Source organism: Pezoporus flaviventris, unplaced genomic scaffold, assembly GCF_033815535.1.
Source record: "Pezoporus flaviventris isolate CSIRO_AGI_PZ_B2104156 unplaced genomic scaffold, CSIRO_AGI_Pfla_v1 ptg000097l, whole genome shotgun sequence".
NCBI classification, from domain to species: domain Eukaryota; kingdom Metazoa; phylum Chordata; class Aves; order Psittaciformes; family Psittacidae; genus Pezoporus; species Pezoporus flaviventris.
In genome coordinates, this window is record NW_026892645.1 from 2,210,605 (window position 1) to 2,231,109 (window position 20,505).

Consider the following 20,505-nt stretch of genomic DNA (forward strand, 5'->3'; position numbering starts at 1 on the left):
CATACCTTTACCAAAGCTAACATTTTTGTTTGATTGCAGCTGTAATTATGGCTGAATACAAATGTTCCAATTTAAGCTTCAGAAATGTGGTGAAAGGCTGTGGAGCCAAGAGCATCTGCCTGAAACATGAGTTTCATATTTGAATGAGTAACTCTTACTGCAAAATCACACAACGAGTCCCTGCATTCAAAGGATAATAATAATTTTTTATTCTAAACATATCATCTACCAACTGCTTTTTGCAGATTTATTGGCCTAGCAGCTGGTTTGCTAGGAAATGTGTTATTAAAAGCACACAAGATTTGTCAATGAAAATGCAGTGACTTGATGTCGATGCCTTTCTGTAGACTTCGAGTTGGTCATCAATATTGTGGAAAATGGGGTTATCTCCTCCAGTGTTTGCTCTGCTCTGAAGGTTTCAGATGGAAATGAGGAGGGAGATGCCTGATGACTAGATGCAGCATGACATCCATGTGCTGCTCCAGGGCCATCAATCAAAGCAGGGAAAGCACATATGAAACACGCTCATGAAACGGTTTATCATATAGGAAAAGTGGACTTTAAAAGAGAACATTAATGCAAACAGATTTATGGAGATGGCTTTCTCGTCTCCCCTACGTGTTTATTGCTCATCTTTGATACCTGTTCTTACACGAGGCAATGCATTTGACTGGTTAGGCTGCTGGCATGGCAATATATTTGACTGGTTAGAGTGCTGGCATAGGAATGAAGCATTCTGGAGAAGTAATCCTGGCTTTGCAGCTTATCTGCTTTATAGTCAGTGTGGCGAGTCACTTAGACACCTCTTCCTTCCCTTTCCTCTGGGACCTGCCAAAAGAATCTATTTGACAGTATTCCCTACCTGCTATTCCACCTCTACCTGCATTCCCTCAGTTCTCTGTCCCTTCTTGGACAGTAAGCTTGCTGAAGCTTGGATCTTCCTATGGATTGTCTTTTAAAAGGCACATTCTTATTTCTGATATTGTAAAAGAATTAAGTTAATCTGCTTTATATGAAAAGATACCCTCTTTTCCTGAAATCAAAGCGCAGCTTGGTTTATCCCAACTATTCATACCCAGGCTCTGTACCTGGTATAAAGATGTTGGGCTAAGTTCTGCCTGCAGTAAAAGTTCCAAAGTGTAGCTTTCAAAGGCTCCTGGGCTTCTTAGACCATGGCAGAAGCACCAAGGGACTGTGGATCTGGATGTTTATGCCATGTGCCTTGCGCTGAATTACTTTATCACAGCAAGCAGGTCCCTTTATGTAGTTATATGCCCGTACTTTGTGCACAGGCTTGAAGTCTTAAGAACCTGCAGGTGTTTTCCCTTGGATGCCTCCTATAAAAAGTCTGAGTGATAGAAACTATGAATCTTTGCAGAGTTTGGTTGGTTTCCATGCCTGAATGGGATCACCAGACATCCAGATACACATTGCTACTGTGTCCCATTAATTCTTTACTTTATCTTCAGCTAAATCACAACTACATTTGAAAAGCAGGATGAATGTAATGATCACGGCTGCTATTAAGCATTTAAGTCATTATTATGCTACAAAAAGTACTGTAAAAGTTTAGCTTTACAGGAGTGTGAATAATTTTCTGCCAGCTGGGGATTATCCCTTTTAATCTCAGAGGCACTCCTTCTCCCCATACCTGAGGCTTCAGAAACATTAGAATCTGTTGCTCTCTGTTGTAAAATCAATCTCCTGCTGTACAGCGCATGGGAGACTGTAAATGTGAAACTTACTGTATTTATTGAAAGTCAAATGCTGAAAACTGCATCATAAACAGTTGAAGTCTGTGTACTCATAGGATGGGTTTTCAAAGTGCGAAGTAACGCTTCAGATGTGTATCTCCTGGATGTGGAGGTTGTGTTTGAAGTCACTTAAACTCTCATGAATCTAATCCAGTGAGGTTGGTTCTCTTTAAACGTGCATAGAAAATTGCTGTGGGATTTCTTAGAAATGTGGAAATTCCTTTCCTACCTCTGCCCTTCCTATCCTGCAGTGGGTATTTGCTGGAAAACTGGGTGTTTGCCCCAGTGGGATGATGGCTGTGGGTCTGTAATAGCTGTGCTGTTTGAGAAGCTGCATCTGGAATCACTGCAGGCATGTCTGCCATCCCTCCAGTGAGAATGGGCATTTTCTGAGTGCAAACAAGGCACGAGCAGAGCTCCTCCAGGCTCCTGGGGAAGGTTTTGCAGATGCACACTGCCTGCAGGCTTCCTTTCAGAGCTCCGTGATCTGAACTGCATGAGCAAGGGTGCACATCAGAGAGAAGCCATTAAAATACTGTTGCGGAAATGACCTGAATGGAGCACAGGAGGTATGTGACAGCCATCCTTTCCAGGGACTTGGCAATTCCCTGCAGTAAAACAAATCATAAACATCTAAGCTTTGTAGGAAAATAAACCCTTCTCTAAGCCTAAACTGGGGAAGGGAGCGCATTTTGGTTGTGATGCTCTGAGGAGGGACAATTCATCTCTACCAAAAGGATTCTGGGCTTCCCCACATGACATGATAAAGGGAAATAGAGTCATGACAACCCCTGGCATACTGTTAAATGTCGGTATTCTCCTCTCCTTCCTGGCTGTATGAATCTCAATCTCCAAATTGATCCAAATAAGCTCCAAATAAGATAAGCCTGCTTTAACCATTAGGGTTAAATGCCTTACTTTTCATAAGTTCCAGTAAGAGTGACTCTCTCCTAGAGGTCGTAGATGTTGGGAAGTTCCCTTGACTTTTCCTTGATGACCCTCCCTATGGCTGGATTAGTTTGTTTCTTACAATCTTACATAGAGAAGTGTCTGTGGTTTTATGTTGCTCACTTTTCCTCTTTGCAGTAACAAGTCCCAGAATACGGATAAAGCAAAGCATTCTGTTTGCTCTCTAAATGACTGGCACAACTGCAGCAGAAAGCAGGCTTCATGTGCAGTGTGAATCCTTCTCCTCATCCAGGCACTGCTGGGATCTTCAGGGACTATCAGACACTTTACTTAGTCCTGAGGCTGTCAGGACACAGTTTTTCCTCTGCTGCAATTACAACCTGCCATGGTGGTTGCCAGCCCTTGGTTTTGACTTCTGCTCAGCAGTGACAGCTTTGTTCTAGGGGACTGAAGATGCTCGGGAACATAGTTTGAGCACCGTTCTCTAAGGAGAGAAAGAACAGAGGAAAGCAAAGCTCTGAGTCTCTTTTCCAGCATTCCAAGGAGAAGCAGAGTCTGGGGACAGCCACAGCAAGCCTGGTTCCAGGAGCTGGCAAGCAGCTCCTGCAAGGTGTTACCTGATCTAACTTCTGTTGAGCACTGGGGAGTTGGTGCTGCCCGGCACTGCACAGGAGGTGCTCTGCTTCCATCAGGATTGTTCTCACTAAAGGCAAAGAAGTTCAGTATATGAACGGCTTGTCCTTGGGGGTGGTTGAATAGGAAACTTGTTTCACTCCATTGACATCCTTATCCAGGTGACATCCTCGCTTGGCTTCATCTAGGCAGCCTTCTCCCAGTCACTCCTCTCTCTGGGTAAACAACTGGTTTTGTTCTTCAAAGTTGCTTGCATTCTACCTGTATCTCTGTTTCTGCATCATTCATCCCTGGTTGCTCAATTACCCTGCTCCTGTCTTCCTACGGAATATTTATCTGTCTTGTTCAGATGGGAGATGTTGACAGTGTGATGATTATGGAACTGTGAACAAATACTCCAGAGCGGTGTGGTTGTGTTTTAATAGGTGAACAAAGGAATCCAAATTGGAGAATTAGGTGATCCCTGAATAACAACGGCTGTTGAACTGCAGTCGTGTTCTGGAGCCTTCCTGGCAGTTGCATTCCTTCATCCTGCCTGTTCCATGTGCATGCTGTGTACAAGTCATCGGTGCTAGCTGGGAATTGCAGACGGAGGATTCCCAAGTTTTCTGTTACTTTACTGTAAGGCCTTGGCTTGCCTGAATGTTTCTGGTAGTTCTCTTGGTCAGGGACTAAGGGGTGTGTGCTGGCTGCGGGTGACTCTTTCAGAGCCTGGAGAGGAGTCTTTCCCTGCTAGAAAAGAGCAGAAAAGGAACAGAGGGAAATTCTGCCAAGAAACATTTAGCTGAATAAGAGGGAAATGTCCTGAGCTGCCCAGCACTGAGAGCTCCCATTGTGTGCAGTGGGAGAAGAACCTGTGACCAGGACATAGGGAAATGTCCTGAGCTGCCCAGCACTGAGAGCTCCCATTGTGTGCAGTGGGAGAAGAACCTGTGACCAGGACATAGGGAAATGTCCTGAGCTGCCCAGCACTGAGAGCTCCCATTGTGTGCGGTGGGAGAAGAACCTGTGACCAGGACATAGGGAAATGTCCTGAGCTGCCCAGCACCGAGAGCTCCCATTGTGTGCAATGGGAGAAAAACCTGTGACCGGGACATCTTCAACAGGATAGGTAAAATCTTCACAAAAATAGACCATAAGCAGCAATCCTCTTTTGGCCTGAAGGATGAGACATTACGTGCCGAAGCTATTGCTTCTTCTGTCTGTGATTTGCTGATACTTCCATGTATTAGATTTGCCGTATTCATAATTAACCCTCAGTGCCTCTCATTCGATGTAATTCCAGGTTTCATGACCTAGAGAGACCCACACTGTCCCTTTGGTGACCTGTGGGCCTCAGTGCATCTCCATCTGATTTTACAAATGGACTGAACCGAGTGTTTCCAACGACACTGCAAATTTGATTAATCTCTTTGCCATAGAAGGGCAGTGTTGCTAAGCAGCACTTACCAACACGAGCTGTTTCTCACATTCCAGGACTGCTTTATGGCCTGGCTCACACACATACCCTCTCGTGCACTCAAGTCCAGTATCTCTGTGTTTACTCTCTAACTCTGGGTGCCAGAGCACAAGTCTGAGCCCTGCGTGTGGAGCGGGAGGATTTGAGGTTTTGTTGCCGTCTCTCACTGGACACGCAATGTTTTTGCAGCTGGTTTTTGTTCTTTTGGGGTTTATCCTAGCTCCAAGACACTCGTGTCTCAGAGGGGCTTTCCTTATCCTGATAGAATACTGTTGTAAAGTAGCATAAGTCAGAGGAAGTGGTGGTTCATGGATGGATGTCACTTGCTCTTACTCTCACACGTGAGCTCAAAAGGTGGCTGGGGAGGGTCCTGAGATCTTGAAATGAGATTGAGAAAGAGAAACCAAGGGACTTTTCACCCACTTGAACCAAGTCATTTGTTCAGCCTCATCTGAACAGAAGGGGTAATGTTAGTCTGTGTGTGCATTTCAGGGCCAGGCAGGATGGGGCCTGGAGCAACCTGGTGTAGTGGAAGGTGTCCCTGCCCGTGGCAGGGGGTAGAACTGGATATTGCATGTACTAGAGGTGCACTCTTTGGGGCAGGAGACTTCACCAGGGCTGTCCATTGGGTAACCTCCTGAATAGAGCCCTTGATCATGCCTGACAAGAGGAGAACTGAATGGTGGGAAAACAACTCATAGCTTGGAAGTTCAACTCAAAATAGCTGACAGCGATAAATGATATATGAAGTCTTTGAAGGGATACATATAATTACGTGCACACGCCTCTATACACTGAACAAATAAAAACTATTCGATCCATAAAGGTCAGCACTATGCATGCAATTCCCTTCCTTCCTTGTATCAGTGCCAGGAGACCACTCGCTGGATTACTGCTGTTCTTAGGCTTTGAGAGACATTTGATTACTAAACTCCATGGTTTTTTGGTCTGTGCACTTCTTGTAGCTCAATGCAGTCATGTTCTGCACAGAGAATAGTAGAGGTGGGCAGTTTGGTGCCTTTACCTGGTAACAAACTGTATCAAATGCTGCCCCAAAAAGGTTCCTGTTTTAATTTGAAAGCTAAGGCTAACATTGGTAATTGTAGAGACAGGTAAACTCACCTTGTACACTCATGGCTATAATAGGATGCTTAGCATTGGTAAGCCTCTGCTTGGGTCACAAATAGAACTATTAATTATCCATTCAGTGGAGCCTCAGTAAAAGGCTATTCCCGTGTGCTGTGGAAGAGCAAAAACAGGAAAAGAACTGATTCCAGAATTAAGTTTAATATAAAGACATAAGCTAAGCTTCTAAAGCCTAAAATAAGGATGGGTCTAGGAGGAAAGATTGACTCCAAATTTTATACTTGTAAGCTTATCCCTGATATACTACAAAAAAATGGACATCAGATACAAAATACTGCTTTACACATTGAGACTCACAACAAGTAATTATTCGTGGCAGTTTCATTATTATGAGTAGTGAAAAAATTCCTGACATCCTCTCAAGTCCTCTGATTTACTTCAACTGAAACAAAAAGTTATGGAAGAACTATGAAAATAACCCCATCTGTTCACTCATTCTTGTGATACCCTGTTTATTGTGTGCTCTTTGGATGAGAGCATAAAGCAAGACCTGTGTCTGCTTCTTCAGTGCTCCCATTAGAGCACTCTAACTCGCGGTTCCAGCCTTCACCCTTTCCCATGTGTGCTTGGCCAACCCCTGTTCTCCGTGCTCAGGACATGCTGAGAGCTGCCAGGGCTCTTCCAAAGGAAGCTGCTTGTGGTGCATCCACCTTGATTTACTGATATATTGTATTTAAATTTCATATATATTATGTTTCCATGGTGCTGATTTGTTATCTTCTAAACTTTATCATGTGGGTTCACTGCAAATGAACATTAATGGTGTGGGAGTCGGTGCCAGATGCAAGATTTGCATCAGTACTTTATTTTTAATAAAACAAGAGCTCAGGATTTTGCTGTCATTAATGCTCAGTTCTACACCCCTCCCTTTTCTCTCTTCTTTCTAGTGTGCTCATCATTGGCCCAGGCTGTGTGGAAATACATAGCTCCTGCACCTCAGAGGCATACGACTCTGATAGGTTTGCACATATGCTTTGAAAGTAATATAATATTAAAAATATTCAAATATCATCATATAATAAAAGATTATAATTATAATAAAAGATTATTTCCAGGTTCTCGAGTAATTGGAAATGGCACAAATGATAAGCAGGAAAATTTAAATTGGGAGTCCCGCCTTCCTCCATCTGCAGCAAGATGATGGCAAGCAAGATGCGTTTGTCCAAATCTGTAAGAAAAAACAACCCAGATCCCAGCAGAGTGAATTGTCCTGGTTTGAATTGTGCTTTCCTCTTTAGCTGAAGTAGCAGTGATTGTTATTAAGCCATTCCTCAAAAGGATTTGTTTTGGTTTTTTTTCCTTCATTCCTTGTATCTTAATATAACTTCAGTCAGCTCTTCTGATTAGAGCTATTGTATTCCAGACTTGAGGATGTCAGAGTCAAAGCGGCAGGAGCACAACAAGAAAAGCAATGCCCTTGACTTCAACCAGTGAAATCTCTGCACTCTCTTTTTCTTGCTAGGCTATTTAAGTTCTGTGCCACACTCCTCTGTGGACTTCGGATGGGGCATCTCGTGGTTTTCTGCTGTGGCAGATTCTGAAGGGATGCTTGGGCTCTACAGGTTTCTATTTATTGTCATTTCACAGAGTCTATTAACTTGTTCTGAATGGAACCTCCCTGAGTTTGTAGTTTAATCTTTCCTAAGATATTTTTGCTGTTGGTATATGCTGCCCACACATAGGAAGACACCATTCTGCCCTAGACAGCTCTCAGTGTAAACTTAAAAGCATTAGAAGAATATATAAGAGGAAAGGCACTACTTTAATTACTGGAACTCACAAGAATGCAGCTAGGCTAGAGGAGCAGGTGATGTTCATCGTGTAGGATTAGCCTCATTTGTCTGGAGATCAGAATCAAATGTGCTTTAAAGTCATAGATGAAGAAGAAATGGATGATAATGTTCTTCTGATCTCAGCAGGAAAGCATGGCAGTCACACCCCAGGTCGGGTTGTCTCTCTCTTGTTTTTGTGGAGACCAACTCTTCTCTTTTCCTTATCCCCTCTAAAAATTACAGGAGATTGTAATTCACACATTAGACTTTCTGATCCCTGGCATGCACTATGGAGGTGCAAAGTATTGCTATAGCAGCATCATTTATCAGCATTAAAATCTCTGACATCTCATTCTCCCAAGGAAGCTAGCAAAGAAAGCTGAAAATTTCCCAGTGTGATCTTCTTCTGATAGCAGGGAATGTAAAAACAATGGGAAACAGAAGGAAAGTAATGTCTTACTGCAGCCCTAAATTCTCATTTCTGAATCCTGCACGAATCATCTAACAGTTGTCGAGATGTGAAATACAAGGTAATGAGAGAAAGCTGTGATCAGCATCTGCTGCACAAGGTATTTGGTTTTTTCCTTATCAATTCCCAGTCCAGAGTTCAGAGCTGTGGCTGGATGTGAAGAGGCGGCTTGGTAGCACGGTGACGCATTTGTGACTATGCTGCAGTGATGGAGGAAGTCCACTCTTGCTCCTGCATGACTGGCCAGTTGCATATTTTAGATCTTTTCCTTCACAGCAAATACTGGATAATCTCCAGAGCAAGCAACTAGAGACCTGATCCAGCCAGAGGAACAAGAGCATGAAGAGTTCATATCATAGTGTGAGGCTGGTTTCATGCTGATTAACACCAGTATGAGGCTGATATCATAGTATGAGGGTGATATCATGTCAATAACATGAGTATGAGGCTGATACCATGTTGATACTGTGAGTACAAGGCTGGCTAAGGTCTGAGTACCGAGGGAAATATCTTAGCAATGTTCCAGACAATGCAAATCCTCAAATTTGCTGTTTCATTGTCATGTTTCTCTATTGTATAAAAATTCTCTAAAGGAATTTCTCATGGACAAAAGCCTTCTGAAAAGGCCTTTGTTATCTTAGGCACTGGCTTTGTGTAAGGTGCAGTGTGTGTCACCTGATGGCTTGTGTTACATACATCATGCTATTTCAGTCATGCAAACAGCTCCTGGAGAAATATTCAGTTCACATGGATGTGTGTTACATACTTCATTTGTAAGGAAGGTGGCACTTAATAACTGTGAAACACCTTTGGTTAGATGTTTTGAATTCTTGGTGCACTTACAAACAGGAAAGTCACTTCCATAATGAGAGCCATGCACACTGCCCGAGGGAATTTTGCAACCTGAGAAAAACAGAATGTGACCCATGAATGTCCTAGGTGGGGAAGGAGTGTTTAAATAGCATGAACAAATGACAGGCTGGATGTAACTTAGACTGTGATTATCTTCCTGCAAGACATATAAAGGGTATTAATTTGTAAAAGAGAGCTACTAAAGGCTACATGACCTGTATCCATTCTTTAGTGTTGACTGGAGAAGCTACTGAGACTCCACCTGGAGTGGAGGAGTGCTCTGTGGGTGCATCTGGGATGCTGGCATAGTACCCAGTGGAAAGATACCCATTTTTCTCATATTTCTATCCTTATACATGTCAAAATCTGTGCTTGATCCAGGGGATATCTTATCCCCTTGCATAGGGATTGGGAAGGGAAGTGGTGCATGCAGAACCTCAGGTTGTGCAGGGATTTGCCAAGTTGGTTGTATCCAGCTGATTTATTTCTTTGGTATGATGGTGCATAAAAGGAACACTTCTTTAGGCTTCACCCCAAATCCTGGTTTCTCTTTAAAGTGCTGCCCCTTTTTCCAGCTACTATGCTTGACCCACTAAAGACTATTCCCAGGCACTGTAAACACTGGACACTACAGTAGTATTCTACTTTTATTGCCTTATTTAGGGAAGAGATTAAATGTAATGTTCAGATTATGTAGAACATTAACTCCTAACAATAAGCAAATAAGACATTAGAAGCTTTGCTGTTAAAACATTTAATGCTGGCTTTGCTGTGGAGCACTACGGGATCCGTGACTTATGTTCCATGAGGGAGGAGGCACAGCGGAGAAGAAGGCGCTCTGCGTTCAGTTCCTTCCTCCACGAAGACAGTGCCTATAGCTGCCCAGCCCGGATGCTGTGTTTAGCCTCTATAGAATAGTTTTACGTGTAGCTCAAACACCTGAGTGCAGTCCTGCCACCATGGCTGACAACCTGGAGGCTTTCGATCAGGTAATGAAGTTCTTGCCTGTCTCCCAGCAAAGAGCATCTCATTCCCGAGCCTGCGAGATGGGGCGGCCGGGCTGGGCCGGCGGAGCCCGGCGTCAGCCTCTGCTCCCGTCAGGAGTTGCAATGTGCGAGTCTTGTCTTTCAGACAGTATTTTTATGGGAGCTGATGGTTGCCAGGGAAACGGAGGCTTCGGGGAGTCTCACGCCGACGCAGCGCCCGGCCCCGGCAAGCGCTGGGAGCAGATGTTGGCTGCGAGGAGCTGCGCTGCTGGCGGCCGCACATGAAGGCGGCTGGAGAGAACCATTTGCCTGGCTGCACCCGCTGCAAGAGAGCAGGGCCAGGGCTCGCGCTCCCTTTCTCCCTTTTTGGGTTGTAATTTAGTATTCTTGTCTCACCCCACAGGGGTTCCTCAGCCGGCGGCTCAAAGGCTCCATCAAAAGGACAAAGAGCCAACCGAAGCTTGATAGGAACAGCAGCTTCCGGCACATTTTACCTGGCTTCAGGAGTGTGGACAATGAAAGGTAAGGGGATGTTTCTCGGAGGAGGGGGTGTGGAAGAGAATGAGGATATTGATTTTTCCAGGTCTTGTTAATATCCTGCTTATCTTATTTCGAGCAAGGGCCACATCTGTGATAGGAGTAGACTTGCTTAATTTCTAAGAGGGGTAGTTTTAATCTGTTGACGAGTACACGGTGCAAGCCCTGCCTTTTCGGGCTAAATAACATGTACAGAGAAGCCCGGCTGCTCTGCTTTCTTTTCCCCAATAAATCCTAAGTTGATGCACCAGCATATAAATAGCACACAGATGCAGCAGCCGAAGCTGCCTGCTGCAGGTGAGGGAGGGAGGGGAAGGATGCTCACACGCTGGACTACACTGAACATCACATTAGACATTGTGTGAACAATAACATAGAACAATAGGAACCGTAGTATCCCAAATCCATCTCTCCCCTTTCCACACACACACACACACACACACACACATCTTCAGCACAGCCCTTCACTGCCATCATTACACTGAGATGGATTCTCGGCATGTGGCCGAAGCTGCTTTTTCTGTCTGAGCCATGACAGGATCTTTCAGTCCAGGAGGGATGTGTTGCAGGGAATGTGCAGGTAGATCGGATGAAGCATTTGACATGGGATGGTCAGCGCTGGAGCAAATGCAAGTGATATAAAGGAGAAATGAGACCTTGGTTTTATTCTTCAGCTCAATTAGAAAGTACAGAGGCTCTGTAGTGGATTTGTATCTATTTATGTCCGTGCAGATTGATGTCAGTGTGTGCATGAGACAGGCACGTTCTAGGTGAATTTACGTGTAAATTCCCATGCAGATCAAGGTCATGGTTGGGTAAGACAGACTCCATTACACAGAAACAAACTAGTGGCTTGCTTTCAACCTTATATGAATCATTTCGGGGAATGACACATAAGTACTGAAGTGCCAGGAAAAGTGTGTGTCTGTAAAGGATGCCAAATTGGACATAGGCTGATGTAACCATTTGTAGTAGTAGCATTTTCATATATCAAGAGGGTACTTCAGAATCCATTAAGTAAATGTTTCACTTTTAAAAGCAATGACAACTTTTACTTTGCTTTAGTTTAGTACTTATTCACCGGAGGGGCCGTGAATTTGTGAAGCCCGCAAATGACAAGAGTTAATCTGGATTTTCCCTTACCTGACCTATTCCAGCCTCCTAAGCTTTTTCCTTCTGGATTGTGCAGGTAGAAGGATTGTGCTGTCAGTGCAGAGTAATATTTCAGGGGTTGCTATCTAGGAAGACAAGAGTTGATTTGATTTGTGTGCTGCAGTTTTCACAAATGCTCAAAGTAGGGCACTGTGTTCCGTATGGAAGAGAAGCCAGTGGAACCGGGGATGTGCCTCCAGTGCTGCTGCTTCCCTCAAAGGACAGGCATATCAGACAATGTTGTGTTCTGCCTAGATGAGTTTTGTTTCTTTCTGTATATTGGCAGGACCGAGCATGGGAATTAAGTGTTTTGGCCAGCCCTGCAGCCAGAATCATTTTCCCAAATTAAGCCTTGTTATTTCCCTGTCCTCCCAGCACAAGAGCCTGGAGCTTGCTGGGCAGGGTCCTTCAGGGAAAGCCACATTTACTGCAACTTTTCCTTAAAGGGATTCAGCGAATGGCTGTAGAGCATTTCCAGTGTAGAGCTGAAAAGCGTGGGTTAGAGGGGAGGTAGCGTTTGGCAGCCTTGAATAAACCCCAAAGATTTGCTTATATCAGTATTTAGAAACTGAAAATGAAAGGCTTCCATCAGGCAGGTGTCAGTCAGAAATGCTGTATCTGTGATACCTCGACATGCCCTGATGTGGAGGAAACCATCTGACACGTGATGGCTTTTGACAGCAAGATTTAGACCCTCGGCTTTCACAGTAGTGTCAGGTCTGTAATGTAAGCGAGTGTCCTTCTGCAGAAGACCTTGGCCTTAGGTCCTGTTGCTCTCAGAGAGGTGAAAGAAAAGCAGCAGCTGGGCTTCTCAGCCATGCAGAGAGGGTTTGGGTTACAGGAGATAATTTTATCTTCCTGAACATTCCCATCCACATCTGCTAAAATGCACAATGCATTCACTTCTCTGTGTGAAAGGGCTGGAGTCCTTTCGATCCCCCTCCTGCATTTTCTGCTCTGCTCCCTTGTCTTTCCTGAAATCCAAGAACTGTTTCAAGGAAGCATCTGGTATTGGAATATTTGCCTCTTAAATATTTGATTCTTGACTCCATCTTGTATCCAAGCTGACTGATCACAGACCGCTCCTTTGCTCATGGATATTCCCATTGTAACAGTGCTCTGGTCTGGAGCTGTGTAGGATTTCTGCAGGAGATGCCATAGCAGAAATAAATAGTGCAATAAATGCCGTCAGAACACTCCAGGTTGAAATACCGACCTGCAGCAGATCATAAATGATTCTGTGACTTGGCTTTTGTGCATCTAAAGTGGTACTGTGTCATGCTTCTTGGTTTCTTTATTTTTCCTTCTCTTGCACGTCCTGGTTATCCTGCTATGTACAGCAGGTGCGTATGGATAATGTGCATGTACATGTACAGGCAGCTGACTGGGGGAATGGGTAGAGCAGAGAATAGAATATAAAAAACCAAATCTGTGCTTTTTATCCTGTGTTTGAGTATTGCATGCACTTAAATACGTCATGGAAATTTAAAATGGAAAATTATTATCTCCTACAATAGTGAGAAATTTGTACAGTGTGAGTTTTATGACAAAGGAAAACAGGGAAATAACGTGAAACGTAGGAAAAGTCACAGAATGTTTCGCTGTTGGGAATCACCTTGTTGATTTTGTGCCCATAAGGGCTGGTTTCATACCTTGCCATGGCACAAAGTGAGCAGCCAGGTTTCCAGTGGGGTCTCACAGAGCTGCTCTTCTAAAGTGGAGTTACTGTGTACGGGAAGGGAGCTGACAGCTCGGAAATGGGGGTTCCATCTCAGGTTGATGTACCATCCACCAGTGCTCCCCTGGCCATGGCCAGGCAGATGTTTGCGGTTGTCACGGGCTCTGTGTGTGTGTTCAGAGCAACTGTGAAACCTGAGAGAATTCCAGGTTTGGAAACCCTTGGGTAACCATTTTTTTCTCTATAGAGAACATCTGGGGGATTGCCCAAAGAGGTGTGTTAGAAAAATACACTGATTACAGTCAAGCAGAGCTTATGTTTGCAGAAGAAACATGGTTGTTTCTCATGGCATTGGATTTTACAGTGACCGAGAAGAGACCTTTTGTGGACCAAAGGGTTTGCACTAACTTCAGTAAATGACTGTGGGGTTCATATGATGGAGTTGGCCAGATTTTGACAGTCTGTTACATCCTGGGAGTCCTGTTACTGTAACAGTGATAAATTTACTGATTGTGAATACAAGAAGTAAAATCAGACCAAGCATAACAAGAATTCTGTGTGAGGGGTGCATTAATCGGGTACAAGCGATTTATGTAAGTGCGAGATTTCCAGGAGGATTGCAGACCAAGTGCTCCTTCCCATTTGTTGGCTGCTTGGATTGCTCATTAAACCTAAAAAGGGTTTGGTAAAAGTGGCCTTTTGCTGACAATGTGTGCTGCGGCCTGATTTATTACCGCAGCTAACCAAGTTTTTATCATGGAGCCTGAATGTTTCTCTTTGTAGCAGCCTCTCTGGAAACAGCCACAAATCAAGCATTTGGCAGATGGATTTGCCTTAATTGGACCCACATTTCTCCTACAAAATTCGTGATGGAGAAAGTTTCTGGGTTGGGCTTTGGACACAGGGAGAACTGAGAGACGGTTGTTCTGCTGCGGTTGTTAATGATGGTGGTCAGTGTGTTTCTGGTTGTTCTCTTGTAGTGACCTTTTGAGCCCTGCTGCCACGTTGTTACAATAATCTTTCTAAACCTAATTTCTGACAGTTTGTGAGGAATCTGAAGAGTGGGTTTATGTGGGTCTTGTATGGGGTTTGGAAAGGTTTTTAAATTGAAATACATGAACTTGGTCCCATCTCCCCTGCAACAGACAAAGGCTACACTAGCCCTGAGAGAAGAGCATCACTTCACGGGACAAATACCTTCAGACTGCCTTGATCTGGTGGAAGATGAGTGCTCTGTAGAGCTCCGTGTTCTGATGTGATTCCAGTGTAGATCATTCCTAGGGATGCTATTCCTCAAATTCATTCAGTGCTGAGGGACTCTGTTACTAACATTTGTGATAATTTTGCAGGGTTTTTTTCCTATTTCCAGAAGATAACATTCTATTTCAGCTTTTCTTGGCACTACAAAAGTCTGAGCATATGGTTGATTGTTAAATGAGCCTCAGCCTTGGAAGGGGTACAGCCGTGCCATAGTAACAGCAGCGACCTGCACTCCTGCGACTTCCTCTTCAAACCACTTTGTTTCTTTATCCCATCAAAAATCTCTGCTAAGAATCCACAGAAGGAAGAGGAAGTGAACAAGTCATGTCCTGCAGCGCATTTAACTCCTCATCTGGTGCTCCTGCAGGCTGTCTTTTGGGTTTTCAGTGTGCATAAAGCTGATTTTGATGCAATAGGAGAGCATCAATAACTCATGAACGTCTGTGCTCTTGCAGTCAACTTAGTGTGTGAGTTCTTTCCAGGTCTCATTATCATTTGTTTATTCCCAGCAAACTTGATACGCCAAGTATTTTTAGGCATGATGAAAGTGGTTAAGTTTGATGTGGATATGGTGCTGGAGAGCTTTTGTTCTCTTCTGCCTCCTTACTCCAATGGCATTCGTAGCGAAGCTTTCTAAGTAGGAAGACTTGCAGTAGTAGGTGTCATGGTGAAGAGTGACACTCACAGCGTATTCAGTACAGTGCAGTGGCCTTTGGTTTTAATGATAATCAAAATACTGGGAGGAAACACTGCTTGGTTTGTATTGGGAATCCATTTGGCACTGTCAGTGTCGATAACTGAAATGCAGAATGAAGCATCTTGCAAGGTCAGGATGAGGAATACCTGGAGGTCATGGTCTCTGCAGGTCTGGTACCATGGGCAGTGTCTGCTCCCACCCCTGGTCAGGGCACGAGCATCGGTAGCTGAAGGATTCAAGCACAGCCTCATGACTGAGCCTGGCCTCGCAGAGCACCTGCGTTTCTATCAAGGCTACTTTGTCCTGGAATATGCAAATCAGTCTGTTAATAGGGTTCCTTTGCAAAATATTTCTTGAACCAGAAATTTAATTACTGATCTCTAATTAATGGCTACGTAAGGAGGCTGGAGCAAAACCAGAGAACTGCTTTGAAGGAGAGATGCAGGAGGAAATTACCAGTTCTCCCCAGAAACTGTTCTGTTCCTCATCTTCTTATGGTATTAGGAACTTTAGAAGCTGGTATTCATATATTTTTAAAAGGATAAATCTCTTAATGGAAAGAGGGAGTTTGGGGGAGGCACTGAAACAACAAATATAATCCTTGATATGGAAGAAAGACCAATATTCATACAGCAGAGCCTTGGCAAAGCTCAGGCTCTTCCCTGGTCAGTGCTCCTTGCATTACATGCTCTTGAGGAAGGGAAGTAGAACTCCTGGTAGATCTGGGAGGTTGCAGATCCATCGCACCAGCCCATGGGTACAGAAATAGTTGTTCTAAAGCCCTCTTCAGCTGCTCCAGCCCTGAGAGGGACTGAGAACAACCTGATGCCTTTCAGCTTCTCCCAAGGCAACAGCAAGGTTTCAACTATTCTTGCTGTTAAATTGGCTTTTCCACGTGGATGTGAATCTGTGATTCATACCTGAGGCTGAGGTATTCAACGTTCTCAAAGACATACGTAAGCACTTCCCCTTATCCTACATATCCAGACTAACTTCCTAACTAAATAGGGAGGTCACGTCCGATATCTTTCAGGAGCCAACTGTATTAATTCCTAGACATTTTTCAAGCCATAGGAAAATGTCAAGGGAAGGGCTAAGAGGCTGGAATTATTTTAACAGCCTTCCTCATGTTCCTGCTCTTCCCAGGTCCCTAACAGTGCTGTGCCCCATGGGGTACAGCTACCGCTTTGACTCCACTTGGAGTCATGGAGCAAACTGATACAATCCTTCCTGCTTCGGCATATGCGGCACTATTGGGATAATTGGCTTCATGCATCTTGCAATTAGCTTGCAAAAATATGTTTTGCATTCCTGACCTTTTCTCTCTAAGCAAGGCCATTGTTTCACTGTCCTGCTTAATTACAAAATATAGTGTTGTGTGAGGGGAGAGATGACATCGTTGTATCGTTGCCTCTAATTTGACGAGACATCATAATGGGGAGTTTTCATACTGAGGGCACTGAATTAGTGTAGCGTGAAGCCACAGTGCTCCAAACCTACTAAATAAGGAGAAGTGAATTTTATGCTCTATCTTTTTGACATTTGTAATCAAAGCATTGTATTCCAGCTGCAGATGGTTAGTGTTTGAAGAATGTTTGGTAACTGCTGACAATCGGAAGGCTTTGTGTCGGCAGCGGGAGAGCAGGTTGATTAATGGATGGAAGGATGCTGTCTTTCATTTTCCTCTTCTCACGGGCTGAATACACATTATTGACTCATTTGGCCATTGCCTGGCAGACACGATGTTGTGGTGCATCAGTGTACACCTCAGGGTTACAAGCAGATAGTTCTGTTCCTATCCTTCCAGCAAAGACTCGGAGTCAGGGTAACAGTTCAGTTGCATTGTGGCTGATGGTGTCTTGCTATTCCTCAGCTCGAAGACAGATTCTGCTACTCCATTAACATTTTGTTTCCAAACAGACCATTTATTCTGGCTTCGCTGCGGTGAGATTTTCATGTGCATGAATTTCAGTGCAATTACATTAGCATTACTCTTCATGTCAATAAACTTCAGGGGGAAAAAAAAGAGAAGGAAAATGCCATCACTACAGCTTTTAGACCAGGAGACGCTTTCTGTGAGTTCTTGACCCTTCTGTTTGCTAGTTTAATTATTATTTGTTGACAGTAAGAGCTAAGATACTTCTATCCCAGGCTGAAACACTCTGGCACACAGTGAAAGCTGCTCATGATGAAGACATGACTTTAATCTGAGAGGAGCAGTCTTTCTTTCCACAGGCCCCTGTCTCCTGGCCATGTGTTCCCTGTGCAGCAGATCCAGTCATCATGCAATTGCAGGAAGGTCAGCAAGTTGATTCCATGGCAGATTATTATTTAGGGGATGATTTTCTATTCGACCAGGGCACTGAACCAACTCATTTAAGTGCAGAGGAACGGGGAGGTGGCAGGAAAGGACTTTTCCTTTCAATGACATGTGCGGTTGCATTTAATGAGGTACAATGTCAAACTGTACTCTCGGTGTGTAGCCGTGGGGGAGAGATATCCACTTAGCATCTGCCTCGTGTTCCATCTTCCAGAATGGAATTTCCCTTCTCGTAGGAGAAGTACATTGCTTGATGGATCCAATTTCTCTGTCCTCTACTCTGTCATTTCTATTGGCAATCAGTATTAGCAATAAACATCTCTCTCGGAAGGAGGAAATGTTTAAAACCAAGTTTCGCTGCGTTCCATTGAAACTCTGCAAAACCTTGATTGGAAAATCCATGTGAAGGGCAAAGAGTTGTAAGTGAGCACATAACAACTGATGTTGGGCAGGGTTTGCATCCTTTGTTCGGGAGCTGGAAGACGCAGCTGTTTGACGTGGGTATCTTGTTATCCAATTTCATATTGCAGTGGTCGTGCACAGAAACGCGCTGATTGTAGCTGGAGGCAGCGTGTGCGCTGAGCTCACTGCTGGCAGCTCCTTGTACAGAGCACTGGGTGTAATGATGTTCGAGACTTGTGAATATAAAATAACTCTGTCAAGTTCATCCATCAGCTGGGAGGGAAGGGAAAAAACAGACCGGAGAAAGAATGCGCTCCTCTGTCCTTCCTCCTTACCACAGTCTTTAATAATGCCTTCTGAGGTAGAGCCCTGTCTTACATGATTATTAGGGAGATACCGTTTAGTTCATTCACATATGGATATCTTCTTAGGATACTGATATTATGATCTTGTTTATCTGGTTGGCAATGTTCATAATTTTAATTTTCAGTACAACTACAGAATGTCTCACGTTCCCTGGCAAAATTCAGGTCAGGTGTGATGAAAAGAAGCAAGAACTGATTTTAATTGAATGAAAGCACTGCATTTTCAATTGAATTAAAATGCAATTTGTTTTAAAACACTTAACTGATTTGAACTGAAGCCAAAAATACGAATTTAGCTTTAATCCATGTGTGTTATATAAGTAATTCTATGAGAAAGGGATGTGGCATGCATTGCACATGATTGATGGTGTGCAAGAGGGTGGCATTCATTCACAAAATGATATCAGTGTATTAGTAATTATTCAAGCCACAGGCATTCTATCAGCCATTGCCCTTTGCTCACAGGTACAGATGTCTCTGGGGTTGTGTTGGCCCTGCTCAATAGCCATGGTTGGGACATGAGAGATTACACATGTCCCTTGCTCGAACCATTCCAAGGTTCTTCCCCATAGGAGTCCCTCTGCAAAGTACTTAGCAAATGATTTAGATAACTCAGTTGTATGTACCTTGAATAATTAATATTTTGCTCTTCTTGCTGTGTGGGGAGATTTGTTCCATTCTGGATGTGTTTGTTCCTACACAGAAAAAAACCACTTTAAATTATATGGATATGTATACAAAGAGAGAAGAATTTCTATATCATTTTTTTCCTGTCAAAACAGAATTGACCGTGTGTGTGAGAGAGATCTTTGGCATTTTCAATCAGAATACAAAGTGTTTCTTACTGCCTTAGGACATAGGAACAATTTTAGTCCTGACTATTGCTAAAACCCAGTGAGAAGCTAATTTGAATTCCAGTTGCCAGTTGCTTGATTTTGGTGGTACTTGGATCTCTTTCATTTTAACCTGTGTGCTTTCAGAAGGTCAAGTTTGCATGCTTTAAAAAAACAATACTGCAGTATCTTTCATTTCTTTTGGTACATTCTGAATGGGTTGCTTTAATGCTCTACTTTCATATTTTAGTCACTGACATGGCACTGCTCACTATTACTCTGTATTGCATCATTTTCACTGTAACTTCTTCCTAAGTAAACATGGAAAGATGTGTCTGTGCAGTGTCTGTGCTGGTGAGCAGAGAGGTCTTGGCCAGCATGGTACCATTAGCACCCATGGGAGTGCCTTGGTGGATGCTGGTGCCCAGCAGAACCAACAGGGAAGCAGCGAACACCGGCCATGCCTTTCCTGACCTGGCTCCATCTGCAGAGGCTCTGCATGGAACCTCTCCAACTCACCCAGAATTAATTATTCACTGATCATCACTCAGACCTTATGGATTAGGGAGCAGGGAGGGAAGTTGGCAGGGGGTGGATAGAAGATGGAACAATTTGGATTGCAATTAGTATTTCATTTCTTTCCTTACTCCCAGTTTGCTTAAATTGGAGATTACGTGTGAGAACCAAGCGTGGATTTATACCCCAGCAGTGGAAGTTCCCTGTGCTCCAGAAACTTGCAAATCCACCTGTCCTGGGTTCAGCAGTAGCAGTCATGTTTCTCCTCCTTGGTAGCTGGTGCAGTGCAGTGTTTTGACTTTCAGCTCGGGAACAGAGCTGATAGAGATGTTTTGGTTTGGCCAAGGACTTTGTGAGCCTCATGCTCTGCCAGGGAGGAGGGGAAGCTGAGAGGAAGCAGAGACAGGACACCTGACCCAAACTGACCAAAGAGGTATTCCATACCACAGCACGTCATGCCCAGGATGTAACTGGGAGTTAGCCGGAAGGGCTGGGAGACTGCAGGGTTGGAGGAGGTATCGGTTGGTGCTCGGTCGGGCTGAGGGGGGGCAAGTTATCGGTCAGTGGGTGGTGAGGTGTTGTATTCTGTTCCCTTGTTATTTCCTCTATCATTATTATCATTGGTGGTAGCAGTAGTGATTTGTGTTATACCTTAGTTACTAAACTGTTCTTATCTCAACCCATGGGAGTTGCATTCTTTTGATTCTCCTCTCCGTCCCTCCGAGAGCAGGGGGAGGGCAAGAAAGGGGGGGGAAGTGAGTGAAC

General features: G+C 44.0%; 1 protein-coding gene across 7 annotated transcripts in view; it reads left to right on the forward strand.

Annotated features, from left to right (window-relative positions):
- The window catches only part of DAB2IP (DAB2 interacting protein), a 209,010-nt gene that overhangs the window by 96,578 nt on the left and 91,927 nt on the right, over nucleotides 1–20,505 (forward strand). For all 7 annotated transcript variants that reach the window (XM_061476493.1, XM_061476491.1, XM_061476490.1 and 4 more), the window contains one exon: nucleotides 10,384–10,502. In XM_061476493.1, the coding sequence (XP_061332477.1) occupies nucleotides 10,384–10,502 (119 nt within the window). The remainder of the gene's footprint in view (nucleotides 1–10,383; nucleotides 10,503–20,505) is intronic.